Source organism: Ochlerotatus camptorhynchus, unplaced genomic scaffold (assembly GCF_037179485.1).
Source record: "Ochlerotatus camptorhynchus isolate MF236.1 unplaced genomic scaffold, CSIRO-AGI_Acam_v1.1 ptg000014l, whole genome shotgun sequence".
NCBI classification, from domain to species: domain Eukaryota; kingdom Metazoa; phylum Arthropoda; class Insecta; order Diptera; family Culicidae; genus Ochlerotatus; species Ochlerotatus camptorhynchus.
Genome location: NW_027040506.1, coordinates 3,753,141 through 3,772,940, shown reverse-complemented (window position 1 = coordinate 3,772,940; position 19,800 = coordinate 3,753,141). Strand labels below are relative to the sequence as shown.

Below are 19,800 nucleotides of genomic sequence, written 5' to 3'. Positions count from 1 at the left end.
CATAGCTCAACTTAACGCCCTTCATTTTACATTGGCACTCGGCACAGGGGCATGAACTGCAGGTTTCAATTGCAACCCGTCGATGTGTTTATGTTCTGGTGCGCACAGATGATCCGTTTCAGTTTTACAGGGGATTTGTGTGCCATTCTGAATGACCATCATGGTTGAATATGTCTATGTAGTCGATTTTGCGTGCTGCTTACCTGTTTTGGTATGAAGTGGATTTTGTTTTCATCCATGGTATTTCCATTGAAAGCAATAATCCGGAGCTTATGATAAGCTTGTTTTAGCAATCAATGAATGTTGTTCACCACCATAAATTGGTTTCTTTTGTGGATTTATTTCGCCCATCGAAACGATGTGACTTGATTTGAAATATTTTCGATGCGGATTGAGAATGGCTTTGTGATATATGTATGCATTAGAGATGTTGTTGTTACGTAGGTAGTTTTAATTGTATATATGACTTTCTTTCAAATTCAGCAGAGTAAACCTGTGCCATCAAAATCACTGTTAGCTTTATTTTCCAACATGATCACATTATCCCTACAACAGGTAGAGCGTGTTTGCGTACGTGTTAATCCTACGAAAATTTAAGCGTTTTGTTCAACATTGAAGCAGAAATTATCTCTATTTAGGTGATTTCTGCGAACCACATCTATCTTCAGTTTGAACGACTACATCATTGTACAAATAAGGGTTCATCCTAATTAGAAATTGATTCTAAATGTTACTATTAAATTCGCCTATCCAGTAATTCGATACTTTTGTGTTCCATCATGTTTATAGAATTTCGTCAGCCGGAGCTGGGTCTACGAACAGCTCCGCCTGTTCACTATCACCCTCATTATTCCCACTGTTATCCCCATGTTGCGTTTCTGGAAGCGGTGGTAGCTTCACGTGTCTACACTCGATCGAACTTCTCCGCCAGGAACTGAGCCCTCCGTCTACGTGTGGGCTAGATCCATTGATCTTCACCTGTTTTGAATCATCACCGACCGGAATAAATTCTTCACCGATCACCTTGCTGGTTGCCACATTACTCGACTCATCCATCCCGTTAAAGGCCCCGTCCAAAATTGTCATTGTTGTAGCGTTGGCTGAGGGGCTCCGATCGTTTGTTGGGGACAAGCTCGATGACTGGTAAGGCTTATTGCCACTGCCGTACTCCTTTAGTCAGACCTTGTCTTCACCGGGAACGGGTGGACCGCTACGGATGAACTGCAAGCGGACCGGCTTGTATTATGGTTTTGAATTTTGACACAAGTTGGTGGGTAGGTAGAATTCGGTTTTATTTTGAGACGCACCCGTTCCGAAAGCCAAAGAAGCAAGTTGAGTTTGTTTGTTTGGAGTTGCACAGGAAGGGGAAGAGGCTCGATTAATAAGAGACGTTGTCACACAGCACTACATTAGAACAGAGAACATTCAGTCTAGGACGAGTGCATACAGTTAGAGACTGGAGGAAACCAAATTAATCAATTAAGGGATATTGTACATATGGCATCGGAAATGTTCCGCCATATTTGTTTGGCACACAGTTATACCACCAATACAAAAACTAAAACAAGGGCGTTGGGATTGGGGAATACCGAGCAGTAAAGTCGACAGGGACACAAATCTATGATCTAAGTGGAGTACGGACACAAGCAACAAACTAAAACTACTCTACGACTTTTACTGGGATTCGAAAGACAGTTTATTCAGATCTCTTTCATTAACCGTTTATTTTCTCACTACAAACAATCTTCATAAATAAACTCACATCTCACATCATAACAGAGCATAAGGACGTACGTAGTTGTCTAAATAAAATCTTTCACATAGATCAGTTTTGCTTGCTGGTGTAAATAGAGTTAGCAGTAGGTACTAGTAACAGTCATTACAGAGGGGTGCCTAGCCTTTCGCTTCAGGTGTTTAACAACAGTTGGTAGGTAGGAGCGGTTTGTTGGCGATTGGGTAGGGTTGTGCGATCAAACACCGATAAACAGAACATAGACAGCAGAGGATCAAACAATGGTCAGTTTAATTGTCGGGTCTTTTGAGGTTTGGAAGTGTTGATTTAAAAATTGGGAGGAACTAAGCAGGGGAACGGATAATTATTTCCCTTTTGTACAAAGAACGCCTGAAGACGGCGAGTTAGCCTCACTATTGCTATCACTACTAATACACTACTTTTGTTGATGTTGTTTTCAGAGCAATTTATTAATGTAAGAACGTCGCATAGTTCTACAGACTTGCTGTGCATTTTTGTGGAATGGGTCAGTTCTGGTGGCCCTTGGGAGTGGGAGGACTGGAACTCACTGCCGTCGGGCGTCTTTGAGAAGAGATTTACTTACGGACACTTGCGTTGCGGTGTAGGAGTTGGTTCGAGTCCGTAAGAACACGGTGCGCCACTTTCGTTTTACTTGTGCGATTACCTCTCCGTTGAAGAAGCAAAATAGGACGGCTACAAATATGCCCTACAGGAAGAAAATTGACAATTGAGATTTGATTCGATTAGTTCATTGTGTGCTCACTTGGAATGATGCCGTGAACGCCGATATCGTTTCGTACGTTCGCTCATAAGGATGGCCTGGATCAGGCCGGAACGGCGTTAGCATGTACTGTAGGCCAAGCAGGGGAACAAGCAGTAGAGTAGCTCTGAAATAACCGCAATAAATTCAAATCAATAGTTAATTGCTTTTTAATAGCATTCACTTGTGCTTAATTGGGCGGTACTCTCGTCTTACCTGAACGCCTGCAGTATCGTTCGGGATGGACCGGTTCCTTGTGGGCCAGCCGGAGCTTTCAGCTTTAGCAGCACTACCCGTATAATGTTGCACATAAATAGCAAGTTGAGCAGCATCGAGATGCACACCGGAGCAATCAGGACGGTCCCGTAGGAAGTCTCGTTCATCCAGCATCTGAAATTGATCGAAAGCTTGTTTGAGACGGGTTCAAACACTCAAAGCTGCGAGTACGATTTGAGTTGAAATTACACTCCACCTGATGCTCTTCATCAATTGCGGGAGAAAACACAAAAGTTTCACTAATTGGCTTCCATCAATCGAGTTGCAAGCCACCTATAAATCTACTTCAATTGACGGACGTATACGAGAGTCCAAAAAAGAAAATCTAACCTTCATGCAATACATCGCTCTAGCAATGAACGCGAACGATAAAAAATACATTCCCAAACACACACGTTTCATACGTACTCTATCGTATCCATCGGAGAGCTGGCGTAAGCTCGCAAAAATCCATAGACCATGATCACGAGACCCGGTGCGGTCCAACCGAGCACCACCAGCCAGTTGACGAGCTTTTTCTCCGAGATAAAGGCTGACACCAGGACCGTGTGCAGATAGAATCCTTCGCACAGCATCCACGCGTAGTTGGTCAGGAGAAAGTAGTGCAACACCAGGTGCAGCGCAATGCAGGGCGTCTGTGAATGGAAGAACGGCCGGGGATAGGGGTTGGTTGGTTGGCAGGAAGGTGAGCAGAATTATTTCCAACGGGTGTGAGATTTAATGAAACGTTAGAAAAGAAGGTTAATGAAAAGCCAGGCACTACTCCTGGACTGCATTTACGATTAGAGCAGGTGCTGTTAGTCCATAATTTAGGAGTCCGGTGGGTGGATAGGGTTGTTCAAATTTAAACGAGATTGTTAAAAAAGTTATATGTTATTTATTATTTACTATATGATTTAATATCATACATTATTGATAACATGTGGAGTATCCTTTAATCCAGTGGTTCTCAAATTGTTTTCGATTGCGACCCACTTTGGGAAATTCCATAAATACGCGACCCACCAATATTGAATACAGATATTGTATAACCATAATGGCCTTAAAAACAAAAAATTAATATCTTCAAATCACCAAATAACTGATGAATATTAAAACGGCTTCAAAAAGCCTAAATATACAAAAAAAAAAAGCCAAATCTATCCAATATTATGCGTATATGATCTGTAAATACTGAAAACGTAACGCAAAAGAAGAAAGAAAAGCACAAACTATTATAGAAAGTAAGTAGAAAATGGCATCAAAATGATGAAATAATCTTAAAAAATCATGACTCCAGGCTAACTAAGTCTTAAAAAAGTAACAAAAAATTGCTTAAAATAACAAAAATGTTCACAAAACGCTGAAATTACTTTCAAAAATGTCCTGTAACCTCTTAAAATAATCTTGAATAAAGTCTGAACATATCAAAACTTAAGTAAAACACAAATGTACCTATGATTTAAAAATTCACGAAGTCAAAACATAGTTATTCGGAATTTGCATAAAACGTTCGAACTTTGCGCTTAACTCCATCCATTAGGGTTTGTACAGACTCCTCAGATACCGTGGTGGTCGTCTTTGTCCAAATTTATAGTGTTTGATATTTTTGATCTCTTGTTTCTTTGCAGAAAGCTACCGCTTAATCAGAGCCCAATATCTCTCGATTGGACGTAACTCTGGACAATTTGGCGGATTTTTGGTTTTTGGTACAATATTCACTTTATTTGTTTCGTACCACTCCATCACAGTTTTAGCATAATGGCATGATGCCAATTCGGGCCAGAACGAAGGGTTTTCTTTGTGACTTTTGATGAAGGGTAGCAATCGCTTCTGTAGGCACTCTTTCTGGTAAATCTCCTGGTTGATTGTGTCCGAAGTGACGGCCACACGTGCAAATTGCTTGCCAAATAAGTTTTTTTTTTGGGAAATTTCGATGCCTTCATCGTCCTAAAATACTCTTCTGTAGCATTTTTGGCCATAGCAGAATAGAAATCTAGCCCTGGAAGCTGCTTGAAATCCTCCAGGATATAAGTTTCATCATCAATAATAACGCATTAAAAGTTCGTCAAAAATTCGCAGTACAAACATCGAGCCCGTGCTTTTGTTATAAAATACTGTATTTCACTGCGATTTGGAACTGTTTTGACGTAGACTACGTCTTACCGAAAGGTACTGGCGGTAAATCGAAAATCTAAAATTGCGACCGTTACGAAAAAGTGTAAAGTTTCGAACGCTTATAACTTTGCCATTTATAGATGAAATTAAAATCCAACTACACCAATCGATTGGAAATAACTTTCACAATTTGCTTAAATAAATGCTTTCCAATTTTCAATAAAAAAATCGTTGAAAAATGTGCATATAAAAAGTGATAATTCAAAGAAATAAACGTTCTCCCCAAACCAAGTCGTCATTAGAGCTCTGCTGTCGTTCTTCCACTCTTTAAAGATTCGGAAGGCATGCAAGCAGAAGCAGGAGCAAATCAGGAAAATTTGGATTTTTTTCCTCTGTCTCTACTGAACATTACCGTAGTCACGCTCAGGCATGGAAAATCATTTACATTCATTTCATGCATTCATTTACATTCATTTGCCTCTAACTTGTTTCATCAACAGCATTCCGCAAAATGATGTATAGAGCTTTAGTAGGTTTTGTTATTAACTACAACTTTTGCTCATAACTCAAATCTTTATCTCTTATGCATCACGAATTAGAGCGGACAGAACTTGTTACTGTTTTTCAGTGAATGTAAAATACATTCACTGAAAAACAGTAGTGGCTTCTGTTCGCTCTGGTTCGTCATGCATAAGAGATCCAGATTTAAAATGTTAACAAAAGTTGTAGTTAATAATAAAACCTACAAAAACTCAATACATAATTTTGCGGAATTCTGTTGATAAAAAAAAGTTAGGGACAAATGAATGTAAATGAATGCAAATGATTTTCCATGCCTGGTCACGCTAGAGCGCTGCTGTTGTGAATCCGATAATTTTCGCATCGGACGAACGGTGTGGTCAAATAGCAGCAGTCAGCGTTATCACCTTGATGACAACCAATGATGGGGTGGAGAGGATGTGGCATTTGTGGAGATTGAACAATTAATCATTTCGTCCGACCACTTTCCACAGAGATGGCGCTGTTCCGCTGGTAGGAAGTGATTAAATTCCCATATAGAAATTGAGAGAAGTTGGAATAATTCGCTTTCGGTGCATATTCAGTTCAAAAAAAGTGAACGACAATCTAAAGAAATTAGTCAGGGACTTTGTCGTTCACTTTTTTCCCGGAAATTATTGTTAAACAAGCTACAACTAAAAACAAAAACGATTTTCCCACATACAGTTTTCCCTGTGTTACTACCAGTCCCCAGCCAACAAATTCAAATTTGAGAGAGAAAATTTGCTCTCATGACCTCAATCTCTCAACATGCCATGTATTTTGATGACACTCGATTTGTCATTTCCCATTCACAGATTACAAAATAGATTACCTGCCACTACAAAACATGTCTGGTTCCTCTATATACGTATTTACTTTAACGTTTGAAGTCCCTCCTTTTTTACGTATTCTCCGCAAAAGATACTTTCAGCCCCGCCCCATTCATAAAAATTGGCGGGAAATTCTGTGAGGGGGGAGCTATTTTGTGTGCAGAATGTGTAAAAAAGGAGGGATTTTGAATATTAATCTAAATGGATATATAGAGGTATCAGAAATGTTTTGCACTGCAGTGTCCTCTGTGAACAATTAACGGAAAACAGATTGTGTGCAGTTTCCGATACATGTCACTGCAAATAACAGCAACATGGAACATGAATGCAGAAGCTTGATAAAATGATTAATTGGTACTTTTCAAGCCCCATTCATAAAAAAACGGCGGGAAATCCTGTCAGGGGCGGGGCTTAGAAAAAAGTTTTTTTTTTTGCCGAATATGTATAAAAGGAGGAACTTCGGATTTTGTACACAAATAACACATGCATTACTGTAAGAACTGTCAAAATTCTATGAATTTACACGCTAGTGTTCGTGAGATTCTGCTTGGAGAACAGAATTTTGATGATTTTGGATCGTCCCTGTGTTGAAGTGGGATCCAGAGGGACGGTAAAAATTAATTTACATCTTTAAGTAGAGCTTTAAATTGTTGCTTGTTACAAAATAATGCACCAAGAGAATTAGCGAGTTTCTGGGTGGTGCTGTGTTTAGTTTGGTCCAACAAAAATTAAACCTCTGAAAATGGGTTGGAGCGTCTTTGTGTAAATGCAAGAATGGCAAAAAGTTAAGAGATATATTTCTGAATACCTGTAGTTCTAGTTCCTCATTATGTGCTTAAGAGGTGGATACATTCCTACGTTAAGCTATCCAATGAATATTTAGAATTATGATCCTGCTTGGATGGACGAATTTTTGAATGCTTGGAGAAACAAATTGTGATTAAATATTGAACAAGTACCAAACTTTCTAGTTGTGTGAAAGCACAACTCTGAATATCAAATTTTCGATTATGCTGATGGAAAGAAAGTGAGAGGGCAATCCCAAGTAACCAACAAAAACTGCTTGGTAATAATCCGACTAATAATGCGCCAAAGCCCTGTATTAGTCGTATGTTAGCTATATATAACAAAACCAATCCAAATTAGTGAACTTGGGAGAAGTAACAATTTGGGTTTTATGAGGGTACTGTAGACTATGATTTAGACTTGTAGAGTGCTTAAAAACCTAAAAAAAAACTTACAATATCACTTGGATTGGGATGTGCATTACATTACTTGTGAATGATTTCCCACCGGAGGTATCCCACTGCGATCAAGCGTTTGGTTAAACGTGTTATTTACAACAAATGTTCAACGGAGATGAGATGGGCATTGAAGTGTGCATATGCGAAAATATCCCTAACGGAAAGTCCAGAAACAGTCAGAAATATAATTAATAAGGGTGAGAATAACGAAAGGAAATGGAGTAAATTGCGGAAATAAGTTACTTCTACTGTATTTTATATCAATATAAAGAAAAATGCCCGAGAAGTTCACAAAACATCTCAACGTAGTCTACGTCAACCATGCAGTCGTGTCTTGTACACAACCCCACCAATTTCTTACTTTATACGACTTCAGCCCCAAACACTGTTTTGATTTTTGAACAAAAGCAGGTGACATTCCTATTTTACGAGCCACTGTTCGAGCAGGGAGATTCGGGTTTTCCTTCAACCGTGAACAGTGGATTTAGGTAAATTCAATTTTTTATTTACAGTCAGGATTTGGATTACGTCCGTACAAAGTCCTCTAACGCACGTGCTTTTCATTCGTCGCCATCTTGGAATGTAAACAACTTTTTCATCAATGACTACCAGCTATACCTCAGCAAAATGTTTCACTCCTACGTGCAAAATTTCAAAAGTTACAGTGAGTTGAAGGTGTCCGGATTAATGTGGATGCAGACCTTATGCCGACATAACCATACAGAAATCATAAAACACCGAAAATGGCCTCACAATCGCTAAAGTAACCCGGCACAAATGCACCTACTCGGTGTAAAATGGTCTGGAAATTATTTAAAATCGTGAAAATTTTCTTCTATATATTAAAACAATCTTCACCCCAACAGGCCTGGGTTCAATCCCAGTTGGCATAACATCTGTGATCTCTGGTTCATGCGTTGATGGGTCGATAGGTAGGGTCCAGGTGTGGGAGCTGCCTCCCTGGCGTCGGTAGCATTGGTGCTCAGCACGGAAAACAAGATCGACGGAAAACAAATCAAGGAAAAAAAATATTTAAACAATCTGACACTTATCATATTCTTAAAAACTGACAACTTTTAAAATTTTAATTTTGATTTTTGGATCTAAAACGCCAGGTCGCGACCAATTGATTGAGAAACACTGCTTTACATATCACATAAATATTCACGCTAATGATACAGCCAGCTTTCAAAATCGTTAATTGGACCATGATTAATAGGGTGATCAAGTTTGAAGGTCTAATCGAGCAATTCTGAGACGAACCATTTTTAGCCTGATTTGCAAGGAATCAAAAATATCTCAAAATAACAAAATGACAAGCGATCAACGAGCAGTATGATAACGCTATATCAGCAATAGAAAGCAATAATGATATAATCTTCTTCCGTTTTTGTTATGAAAAACTGCCTTTCATAACAAAAAAAATACAAAAACAATAGAATCTATTGTTACAATACAATTAAACCTATTGTAGCAGCAATAAATGTTATTGTAATGCAATGGAACTTATTGTTATGTAAATATTTATCACGCTACAGATTTGTTTGAAACGTTGCATCATTGTGTTGTTTTGCAAATCATTCGCATTTGAGCTAAAATTAGGTCAATTTAATTTCCGCAAAAAAGTTCCTAATGATGTTTGAGATATTTTTCCAGACATCACAACTCTAAAACGTAATTACAAAATATAAAAATATAAACGATAAAAAATCGTTTTTTTATAAATCTTATAAAACCAAAAATTACCCTCCTCATTATTAGAATATTGTAGTGTTGTTTGGTCACCTTATATGAAAAAGCATGTAGAACGAATAGAGTCAACGAAAAAGTAGTTTTTATTATATGCACTACGTAAATAAGGGCCTGTTCATAAACCACGTAGACAGTTTTTTTGGGATTCTTGACCCCCCCCCCTCCCCCTGCGTAGACAATTGTCCATACAAAAAAAATTAAAATTTGTATGGGCCGTGGATAATTGTCAACCCCCCCCCCCCTAAACTGTCTACGTAGTTTATGGACAGCCCCTAAGGATGGACGGCTTTTCCTCTCCCGTCATATGAAGCACGTTGCTTGTTGATCAGCATTCAAACATTGAAAGAGCGTCGGGATTATGCAAAGATTTCTTTATTAAACAATATCATTTCGCTTGATTCAACTGATCACCATCGCTACCATCGATATCTTCATCAGCAACATGGGCAACAACATCGCTCAACCTATCACCTATCAGGAACTCAGCTCGGACCACTACCCGGTGGTGACTGAGGTGGGATCCTCCGTAAATCGATTTGAAGCTTTCCGGCGCAACTATCATCGTGTTGACTGGGGTCAGTTCCAACATTGCGTCGACACCGCTGTAGACTACGATGTCCAACCGGAATCGTCCGAAGATGTTGACCGGTGTCTGCGCTCCATCGATCAAGCAATTTCCCGGGCCAGGGAGCTACATGTGCCAGTATCCAGACAGGTGAGTAATACTCAGAACCTTGACAGGACTACTAAAGACCTCATTAGACTCCGCAACACGATTCGTAGGCAGTACCAGCGTACTGGGCTGCCTAACCTGAAGACCAATTGCAACCGTTTGAACAAAATCATCCAAGCCAGGATGGTGGATCTCAGAAATATCGATTTTGCAAACAAGATTCGCTCTCTCCCAGATTGTGCTAAGCCATTCTGGAAAATGGCAAAGATTTTGAAAAATAAGCCGAGGCCCATTCCTCCCCTTTCCTCTCCTAGCCAAAATTCGGACCCATCTTTACTAATAACCCCATTTGAAAGGGCCAATGCTCTTGGACAACACTTTGTAAATTCACATAACCTTGGCCACGCCATGGTGAGTCCCCACGAGCCTGCAGTATCACAGGCAATGGCTAGTGTCGCTGCCACCCCCGTAGTTGTCCCTGACGAAAGTAGAATATCGGCTGATAGCAGCGATTAAATCAACAAAGAACATGAAGGCCGCTGGTGTCGATGGAGTGGTCAACCTCGAGCTGAAAAACTTGAGTGTTGACTTCTTCAAGCACCTTGCAGTGGTCTTCAACAAGTGTTTAATGCTTGGCTACTTCCCTGCATGCTGGAAGTTAGCCAAAGTTATTCCAATTCACAAACCTGGCAAATACCCTACCAGTGCCAAAAGCTATCGCCCCATCAGCCTCTTGTCCTCCATCTCGAAGCTATTCGAAAAATTGATACTCAGCCGTCTGCTGGTGTTTTCAAATGATAATAACATCTTTCTCAAAGAGCAATTCGGGTTTAAGAGCCACTCTACCATCCACCAACTCGCACGGGTTACTAACATCATCAAGTGGAACAAGTCCGTTTCCAATACATCTGCCATGGCATTGTTGGACGTCGAGAAGGCGTTCGACAATGTCTGGCATGATGGTCTAGTGTACAAGCTGCATCGATACAACTTTCCGAACTTCCTCGTGAAGATCATCAAAAACTACTTGTCGGGCAGATCATTCCAGGTCTACTTGAACAATGTCCCCTCTGATACGTTCAACGTTGATGCAGGGGTCCCTCAGGGTATCCTGCTTGGGCCTATACTATTCAAAAATTTCACGTCAGACGTTCCTCCCCTGCCGGGTGGTGGTATCCTGTCTATGTTCGCAGATGACACCTCCATCATCTATAAGGGTCGAGTGATCCGTGCTCTGGCGAGTAAACTACAATCAGGCCTGGATGTTTTGTCCGACTATTTTAAGAGCTGGAAGATTTGTATCAATGCAGCTAAAACACAAACCATTCTGTTTCCACATTCGTATTCACCTCGGCTTGTTCCGCCTGCTAACGTCAGGATCCATCTTGATAGCACTCCCATTGATTGGTCGAGTGAAGTAGTCTACCTTGGTCTCACCCTCGATAGCAAATTGCTATTCCGATCCCATGTGGACAAGACATCCACCAAGTGTAACATCTTGATCAGGTCGCTCTACCCTCTGATAAACAGGAAGTCCACCCTGTCCCTCAAAAACAAGCTTGCTGTCCACAAGCAAATCATTCTGCCGGCTATTGAGTATGGTATGCCAATCTGGGAGAGTTGTGCAAAGTGTCATCACTTAAAGCTTCAGAGGATCCAAAACAAGATCCTCAGAATGATCCTTAACAGTCCACCGCGAACTCGTAATTCTGAGATTCACCACCTGGCCGGTCTTCAAATACTCGAGGAGCGAAAGACTTCCACGCTGGAAAGGTTCAGAGTCGCCTGTCTGCGATCAAACCACCAGATCATTCGTGATTTGGCAACCTAGTATAAGTAGTTAGGTGCTCAAGTAGGTAGGTTATCAAATTTTTTAAATTCAAACCAAAACAATCCCACAAAGGGTATCCTGTAAATTAACGCTAAACGCAATCATCACATTAGAATAACCAATTAACTAGAACAAAGATGAAGAGCCAAAGGCTAACCAATTGAAATTTTAAATCAAATGTTGAAACATAAAAACCCAGAAAATAAACGTAAATTTTACTACTACTACTACTGCCTCTGCTCATTACCGCTTCAGACGGCGTGGCACTTGGTCCTGCAGCAAGCAGGAGCAAGTCAGCGGATTAAGGTGGATCATGGCGTGACCACCTACCACAATGAGGAAATGAGGAACTTGGAAAAGTTATACATGCAAAACACCCCACATAATTTACGATAAAGAATAATAGTCAATATTGCATGGTTCTAAGTCATACTGAGGTCGTGTATAGGACACAACCCTTTAGTTTTTTTTACGTAGGACTACGTCTGTGATTTCTATATGGGGACCACTTTGTGAAAACCGAAAATGGAACATGTAACTAAATTATGAAAGATTTTGAACGTTAATTACTCAGCTGCCCCTGAACCAATTTTAATAATTTTATCACCAATCGATCAGAAATAATTCACCGCATCTGTTGAATTTAAGACTTTATCAATTTTCAAAATTTCACTTTTGAAAATAGTACGAATGTACACTTGTTGCTATGATAATTAAAATTATCACCGATTGCCTGCGAAAAGCGATTTCGCTGACACAGATTTCAAAGTTGAATTCCATCCGGTCTCACCAAACGGTGTTTATTCAATCACCGCGTGGTGAGTAATCGTGCTCTTCAGTACACAACGAAAGGCTCCCCGCAAGCAGTTAGCTATCAAGGCTGCGTTCAACCGCTGATCGAATTCAGTCCAATCACCGTGTGTGGTGGTGTCCGGGCGTCGACGAATCAGCCGCAGCAGTGCTTTCAGCGCGTTGCGTTCAACATTGTTCTCCAGTACATAACGAAAGGCTTCCTGCAAGCAGCGAGCTGCAGCCCACATGAGCATCCATAGAAGGAGAAAGAAGCCGCACCGCTATTGATCGGAATCGGTAGCTCTTCGTGAGTCGATGTGGACCATCTTTGTCAAGCACGTCATGCGTAAGAGTATTAACAGAAAGAACCCCGCTCAAATTCCTATTCCTACACAAAACACAAGCTCCTGCTGCAGCTAACAAATAAGATTTATTATATAAGACCACGTAGTCCTACGTCACCATTGCGTACAACCCCATAGGGCTGTCCCTTGTAGTTTTTAAGAAATTCTAAGAACCACTATATCGTTTTGCTATGGAGTGGCTACACATCTCTTTTGCTTTACGTCCAATTTTCGTCCAATTTAATATTATTAACTGAAACTTTATTTGTAGATGTTTAACTTAATATATTAGTTTAAAAAAAAAACCTTAAGCCATATTGTCCCCATTTGTGGTCAATCGAAAAAAATCGAGTTATCGTCCAACGTAAGTTGAGGCGAAAGGATAAAAAAAACCAAAAATTGCAAATGCAGCTTAATAAGACGATTGGATTGAAGCAAAATTTTAAATTTTTGCTTCACAGTGCTCTAAAGGTTCCTAATTGAGTCTTGATTAGCCTTTCAAAAATTGAACTAATTTAGTAAGAAACTGACTTTGCACAAACCATTTGAAGTTTATATGGAAATAACTATGGGATTTTTTTTCCGTTCATATCTAAAGTGTCACCATATCGCTCTACTTTAAAAATAATAGCTATGCTTCTAGGTGATTGTTTCAGCTACAACTTTGTCCAGGATCACTTTTCACTAAAAGGTTAGGCACAACAGTTATTAATGATTCAAGTTACTGATTTCTTATGAATATGCTCAATCAACTGTTCAGCAGGCAACAATAGTGTTTCTGGCGCCAAAACACAAACACAAAAAAAATCGTTTTCTACTATGTTACACTGCAGAGTACAGTGTTGCCCACAAAACAACTGCTTGATCATGCCCAGGCATGGAAAAACATATGCATTCATTTCATACATTCATTTCCCTCTAACTTTTTTAATCAACAGCATTTCGCAAAATAATGTATAGTTCTTTTGTAGATTTTGTTATAAACTACAAGTTTTGCTCATAACTCAAATCTGTATCTCTTATGTATCCCTAAACTAGAGCGGGGAGAACTTGTTACTGTTTTTCAGTGAAATATTCACTGAAAAACAGTAGTGGCATCTGTTCGCTCTGCTTCGTCATGCATAAGAGATACAGATTTGACTGATCATACCATAAGATCATCAGTCTCTTAAACAACTAATAGGGGAAATGGCTCTAATGTTGGCCTATGGATCCAAGATCGCTATGGTCTGCTATTTACCTATTTTATCTAGATGAATGCATCATTGGGATGGTACTAATGGATATATTTTCGCTATTGAAAATTTAGTCAACTGCTGAATTTATGTATGGGCTCAAATTAGGGGCATTTAGGTCGACATTACATCCATTTCCCCTATCTATTTAAATTGGCTGTTGTAGCTGGAAAAATTTTACATAATCATAGTTATAGAACTTTTTAACAAAGCAACATGGAAAAAGGCTACAAGTCAATGAACAAAACGTTTGGTATTCCCATAGTAATTTCCATATAAACTTCAAATGATTTGTGCCAAGTCAATTTCTTACCAAATGAGTTTAAATTTTGGGAGGCTAATCAGGACCCAATTTGGAACCGCTGAGCACAATTTCAAATTTCGCATCAGTCTAATGGTTATGTAATTTTACTAAATGAAAATGCATTCAAAGCCTTTCAAACCAATCTTTAGCTCCGTTAAATCAGAAATGTCCAATGATAACTTCTACAACATGAACAACCCCATCGACCAGCAGCATAAACACTCGCACACGTAAACTTGACTTCTGCCTGTTTTTCATCTTCCACACACCGCCGCTGACTTACCCCATTGTGCCTCAGAACTTCCGGATCCGCCAGTACCAGCCGGAACCACAGCAGCCAGAGCGTGTTGTTTGAGGCGAACGACGCAAACAGGTTCATGTGTAGCGTAATGCGAGCGCATTTCAGCGACCTTCAATTAAAGGAAAGGGCAATTGAATGGAAGAAAAGTATAAAGCAAGGGTGGAAACATTGGTTTCAAATGAAAGCTGAAAGACGGGGTGCTGAAAAGCAATTTGGTTATGCAGGGGATGAAGAAAGGTCGTCTGTAGGAAGCAATCAGTAGTGCCAATAAAGCGAAGGGAAGGGTTCTGTAATTTTACGAGAATTTTTTTTCACGGATCGTTTTTCATGGGTTGGAGGAATGCCAGCCCCTAGTCGGTTTGACCCAGTCGCTATCAGAACCAGACGGTATCCCGGGTGCCACTTGTTGTGAAATTTCGGATGCCGGGTCAGCGGGCTGGGCTATTTTGGTGGCATTAAGAGGAAAAAGGGTTGCATTTCCCGGGAATGGATATTTTGTTTAACGATGAAGAAAGGATCAAATTGAATTGGCTGGAATTCGGGCAATATGTTTTGATAATTGGAATATTTAGCTTACCTAAAGTAACTTAAAATACCAAGCGATAGGATGAGGGCAATCAGCGAAATCGAGTATCCCGTTTCGTATATGGTTCTCACTTGTTGCCTCCACTGGATCCGCGCAGACATGTATGAAAGTTCAAATCAAAATAAAACACAATCCCGTACAAGAGTCATGCCAATTACCAACAAACTGCAACCGACTTACCTCGAAATCATCATAATTGATGCAGGATGTGTAATTGGACCAGGTTTTGTTCGTCGTTGGATGCCGGAACCATTCCCCGTACTCGTCGCAAAATTTGTGTGCAAACCCTGTTAGAAAATTCATCACCGAAATACAAAGGGAGATACATTATTCCACTTTAGTTAGTTCCCGAAAACAAGAAAACTTTTCTTACTAGTAGGATCAAATCCAGTGATGAACGGCGGACACAGTGCATATGCAGAACTTCCCGCCGCCGCATCCGGCCAACACTGCCATCCATCCCAGGTCCCCCGGCAGAAGAGTCCTAACAGGGTGAGGAAATGGAAAGTTCGGAGATTACGCAATTAGTATAATGAACAGAAAGTTCTCGGTTGGGTTCTTTCGCATTCGACAAGGGTGTAATATGCAATTAGTGGAAAAGTGTTGGACAACTTTGGAGAATGATGTGTGTCACTATTATGTGTTGCACTAGTTCAAAAGTGGGGCCTCAGATTGCTTAGTCAGTAAAGGCACGGTATTACCAAGCCGGAGGCGGCGGGATCGATTCACACGAGTCACACAGTATACAAATTCATGCATTGGTGTTGGCATAGAAAGTTCACAATTAATAATTGTGGAAGTGCACCAATAACACTAAGTTGAGAGCTGCAGAAAGGCTCTCTTCTACAGAAGCGTAAAAATCCTAGAAGAAGAAGCCGTTCAAAAGTGCTGACGTAATTTCGTTAACGGGCTCTCGAAATGCCACTCACGTTTCTCTGTTGTAATACAACTTGTTCCACTTGAGTGCTGCATCTTTGAGTGCAATTATTTACCACATGCATTTCGGAAGAGAAATAATTTATGATTCCACTTCGAGGGGAAAATTTTTGGGCACTGTTTTCGGAAAGAGCAATTACTTCTTTCAAACTTCTATAGTGAAGCCATTGCGAGTAGTTGTAGAGAAAGTTGCTCGTTTGTACTGAAGTAAGAGAGAAAATTGAAAGTAGAAGGATACAAGTAGATTAATTGTTTTGGACGTTTACTGAAATTATGTCAGCAATTCCAAAGAAAAAAGTTCGTAACAATCGGTTATATTGTTTCTTATTGAAAATTATTAGACCCGTTTTATTTTATGTTGCTATTAGGGTGCCCCCTTCCGAGGTAGGGTGAACCAACAAATTCATCCAATATAGTTTTTTTTTATCATAGGGTAGAGCACTACTTTATCGTAACCGCCCATTTCCGTTCTATCGATCAGAAAAGATCAATAATATCAATGATTTCACCGTGCACAAATTAATAAAAGGTTTGCTCCGATTAAATCCTATTAGAACAAAAGAAGCGCTCCTAGCGAATCCCCTTTTTCTACGTTTATCCGTAGGACGAAGAACATCTAATGGCGTTTCAATGTGTTCGGACGGAATTGAAACTCGTTGGACGAATTTAGAATCAAGAAGCAGTATTAGATTTTAAACAATATCTCAAACATTTGTTACTCTTTATCAAATCCAATGGTACGTATGGAAAGGTGAATAAGTTTAGAAGTCATCTTTGACACAAATATTCTATTTATTGTTCAAATCCGGTCAAAAAAAGAGAGGTAAAACGCGGGTTGTGCTTAGCAGGACAGCAAAAATATGAATATTTTTAACTTTGATAATGGTTTTACATTGAAAACATTGATTTTAATCGATTTTGGTGGTCTCGGGACCAAAGGCATAATTGCATTAATATTTTTTCAGGAAAATTTCGACTCTTTACACAGCATATCAATAATCCAGTGGAGTATGTTGTCTCGTTTGTAAACTATATTTTTGTTCAAAAATATTTTTTTTAATAATCGAGGCACATGGCAGTTTATGAGTAAAACTCAAAATTTTTCAAGAAAAAATGTAACATGCAAATTTGGCCTTGATCTCGAGATCATGAAAATCGATTACAATGAAGGTTTTTCAATACAAAACCATGATTAAAGTTCATAAATATATGTCTGCTAAAAACTAGATTAAATATAAAGACAGAGAGTAGTATTAACAATTTCCATTTAATCCTACTTTCTTAATTACTTATGCTTGACCGATACGCGTATTTCGTCTACAATGTGCAGATTTCTTCAGTGTCTTGTACTGGTACTCGATATGAAAAAAATATGAATATAATATGTTCGATAAGGAAAAAAAATGCCAATTCTAAGATCTACTCTAACTTATTTATATTGATGGATAACAGTTGAGAATCTAGCACACACCGAATTGCTGCTTAAAGCCTAGTAGTACTCAGCTGAAAATAAAACGGAAAATTTATTTTTGAGGATTGCTCCCAAAAGTAAATTTGACAGCTGTTTTTTGAGAACATAGCAAGGTGTCGTTTAATTTTAAAATCATCAATAATTATGAAGTGCTTTGAGTGTGTTGGTTTATTTCCTTTTAATTCCGTTATAATTGCTTATCTTAACACTGAAGAATCCATCTTTTATCTACGATTTATATATATATTGTTATATCCTAATCAATAGGTATTAAAAATCAGCGGTATCCTGCCATGTCACATTAACCTAACCAGGTACCTAAATTTAGTCTCCAACAGGTAGATGCATGCTGCGATTTGAGGTTTTAGGTAGCATGCTTAAGAGTCTCGAGTATCCGTTTCCTTGATCTCTATTAAGCAATGTTGATGGATTATGTTTAAATATTTCTTAACTTTCTGCTACGTCTAGTTTCCAATACGAAGATACACTCCTCAGGATATTGATGTTATCCTTTGTCAAATTTAGCCCCTTTATAAAGGTATGTACCGCAAGCTTGGATTAAAATTCATAATGAAGTTCTTTATCCATCTCTTTGTTAGCTTTTTTACCTCTGCGATGTGTTCCTTAAACCTTGTTTCCAAAGTCCTTTTCGTCTGACCAATATAAGAGAAGTTGTAGACTCCGGCTTTTCCTAAGACATTTATTAAATCTTTTTTTGATCCTAACAGTAACTTCCGCTGATTTGTCCTGCTGCTGAATAATAAATCTAGGCCAAAAATTCTAATCTTCGAACTGAATGGTTTGGTAATGTTTTTTGTCGAACATCACCGGTACCCGTTTTAAACCCTCAATTACTGGTGTAAGAGTTGTCAAAGTACGCCTAAAATGATCCCTTGTTCTTTCATCGATTACTGCTTGAATTGTCGATTACTGCTCTTAGTATTTGTTGGTTTCCTATAGATTTCGAAATTGAACGAAGACGTTGCCCTGTTGATGAGAAGATCTTTGTTTTCTTTCTCTTCTTCGTGAGTAAATTTGATGTCCTTGTAAACGTTGCTTATGGCCTCCAAAATTTTTGATAGATCTTCTCTTTTGACAATTCTAAAAATGTCATCATATTTTTTAGGATAGCCATGGGCATGTCACATAAAAATGGAGAAAGCGGATTGCCCATAGAAGCACCTTTAGTTAGTTTTTAAAAATTTCCTCTGAAAATGAAATAATTTTCCTCCATACAAAGACGAGTAAGCTTGAGATATGACCGAACTTTGTTTTTCCAAGTAGAATTCTCACGTTGCTTCAGAAGCCAATCCTCTAAAAGGCAGATGGCTTCCTTTACTGGTACACTCGGAAAAACGATACATTTTCTTGAGTAATTTCTTGGGTTTTCACGTTCGAAATTTGTTGATCAGTGTATCCTGGAGCTCTTGATTTTTTTTGACAAACTATTCCTATCATTTTCAACGTGGGGTAGGGGTGCTTGCACTTGAATTTTTTCGCGTCGTTCCGCTGAATTATCAAATCTTTGTTGTTGAACGTATTGTCTAGCGATCGAAATCCTTTTTCGTTCATTTGGCTGGTTTTCCACTGGTAAATAATAACTGTGCTTAAAGTATGTAGAACACAATATATCAGATTAAGTATAAAGTACATGTCATGATTTGGACTCCAATTCAAACAAGCAATTGCTGTTCAATTGAGTAGTGCAGAAACTGAGACCAATAAAAATAAAAATATCCATTGAGGCCTCGTCTATCTATGGATAATATCAAAACCGAGATTAAACTGTGTCACAAATGTTCTATTCACCTGCCCGGTAGATCAATATGAGTGCTACTTTAGTCAAAAACAGAGAAATTCAATTGTGAACTCGTTGGCCAATTTAAAATGCAGGGAATAACATTCCAACGACTTTGTTTGCAACTTTTAGCAGAGAATCTGAATGCTCGCTTTTATAAATTCTGACTCCATCTAACGAACTACTTTTAAGGGAGTTGGTGTCTTAACCCTAATCTTATCACTTATAGGTGTTAGATTTAATTTTTGGAATTTCTTAAGAAACGCTAAGTCTTTGC

The 19,800-nt window shown here is 39.0% G+C and overlaps 1 protein-coding gene across 2 annotated transcripts in view; it reads right to left on the bottom strand.

Annotated features, from left to right (window-relative positions):
- Positions 1-498: 498 nt before the first annotated feature.
- Positions 499-19,800, bottom strand: part of Dh31-R (Diuretic hormone 31 Receptor) — a 237,958-nt gene continuing 218,656 nt past the window's right edge. Inside the window, exons 5-13 of one of the 2 annotated variants that reach the window (XM_065222322.1) lie at positions 15,692-15,802; positions 15,499-15,605; positions 15,310-15,401; positions 14,715-14,841; positions 3,198-3,424; positions 2,730-2,903; positions 2,517-2,640; positions 2,337-2,459; positions 499-1,236 (exon numbers count right to left, since the gene is read on the bottom strand). In XM_065222322.1, the coding sequence (XP_065078394.1) occupies positions 1,177-1,236; positions 2,337-2,459; positions 2,517-2,640; positions 2,730-2,903; positions 3,198-3,424; positions 14,715-14,841; positions 15,310-15,401; positions 15,499-15,605; positions 15,692-15,802 (1,145 nt within the window). In that variant the 3' untranslated portion in view covers positions 499-1,176. The remainder of the gene's footprint in view (positions 1,237-2,336; positions 2,460-2,516; positions 2,641-2,729; positions 2,904-3,197; positions 3,425-14,714; positions 14,842-15,309; positions 15,402-15,498; positions 15,606-15,691; positions 15,803-19,800) is intronic. The other variant, XM_065222329.1, reaches the window with a different exon arrangement.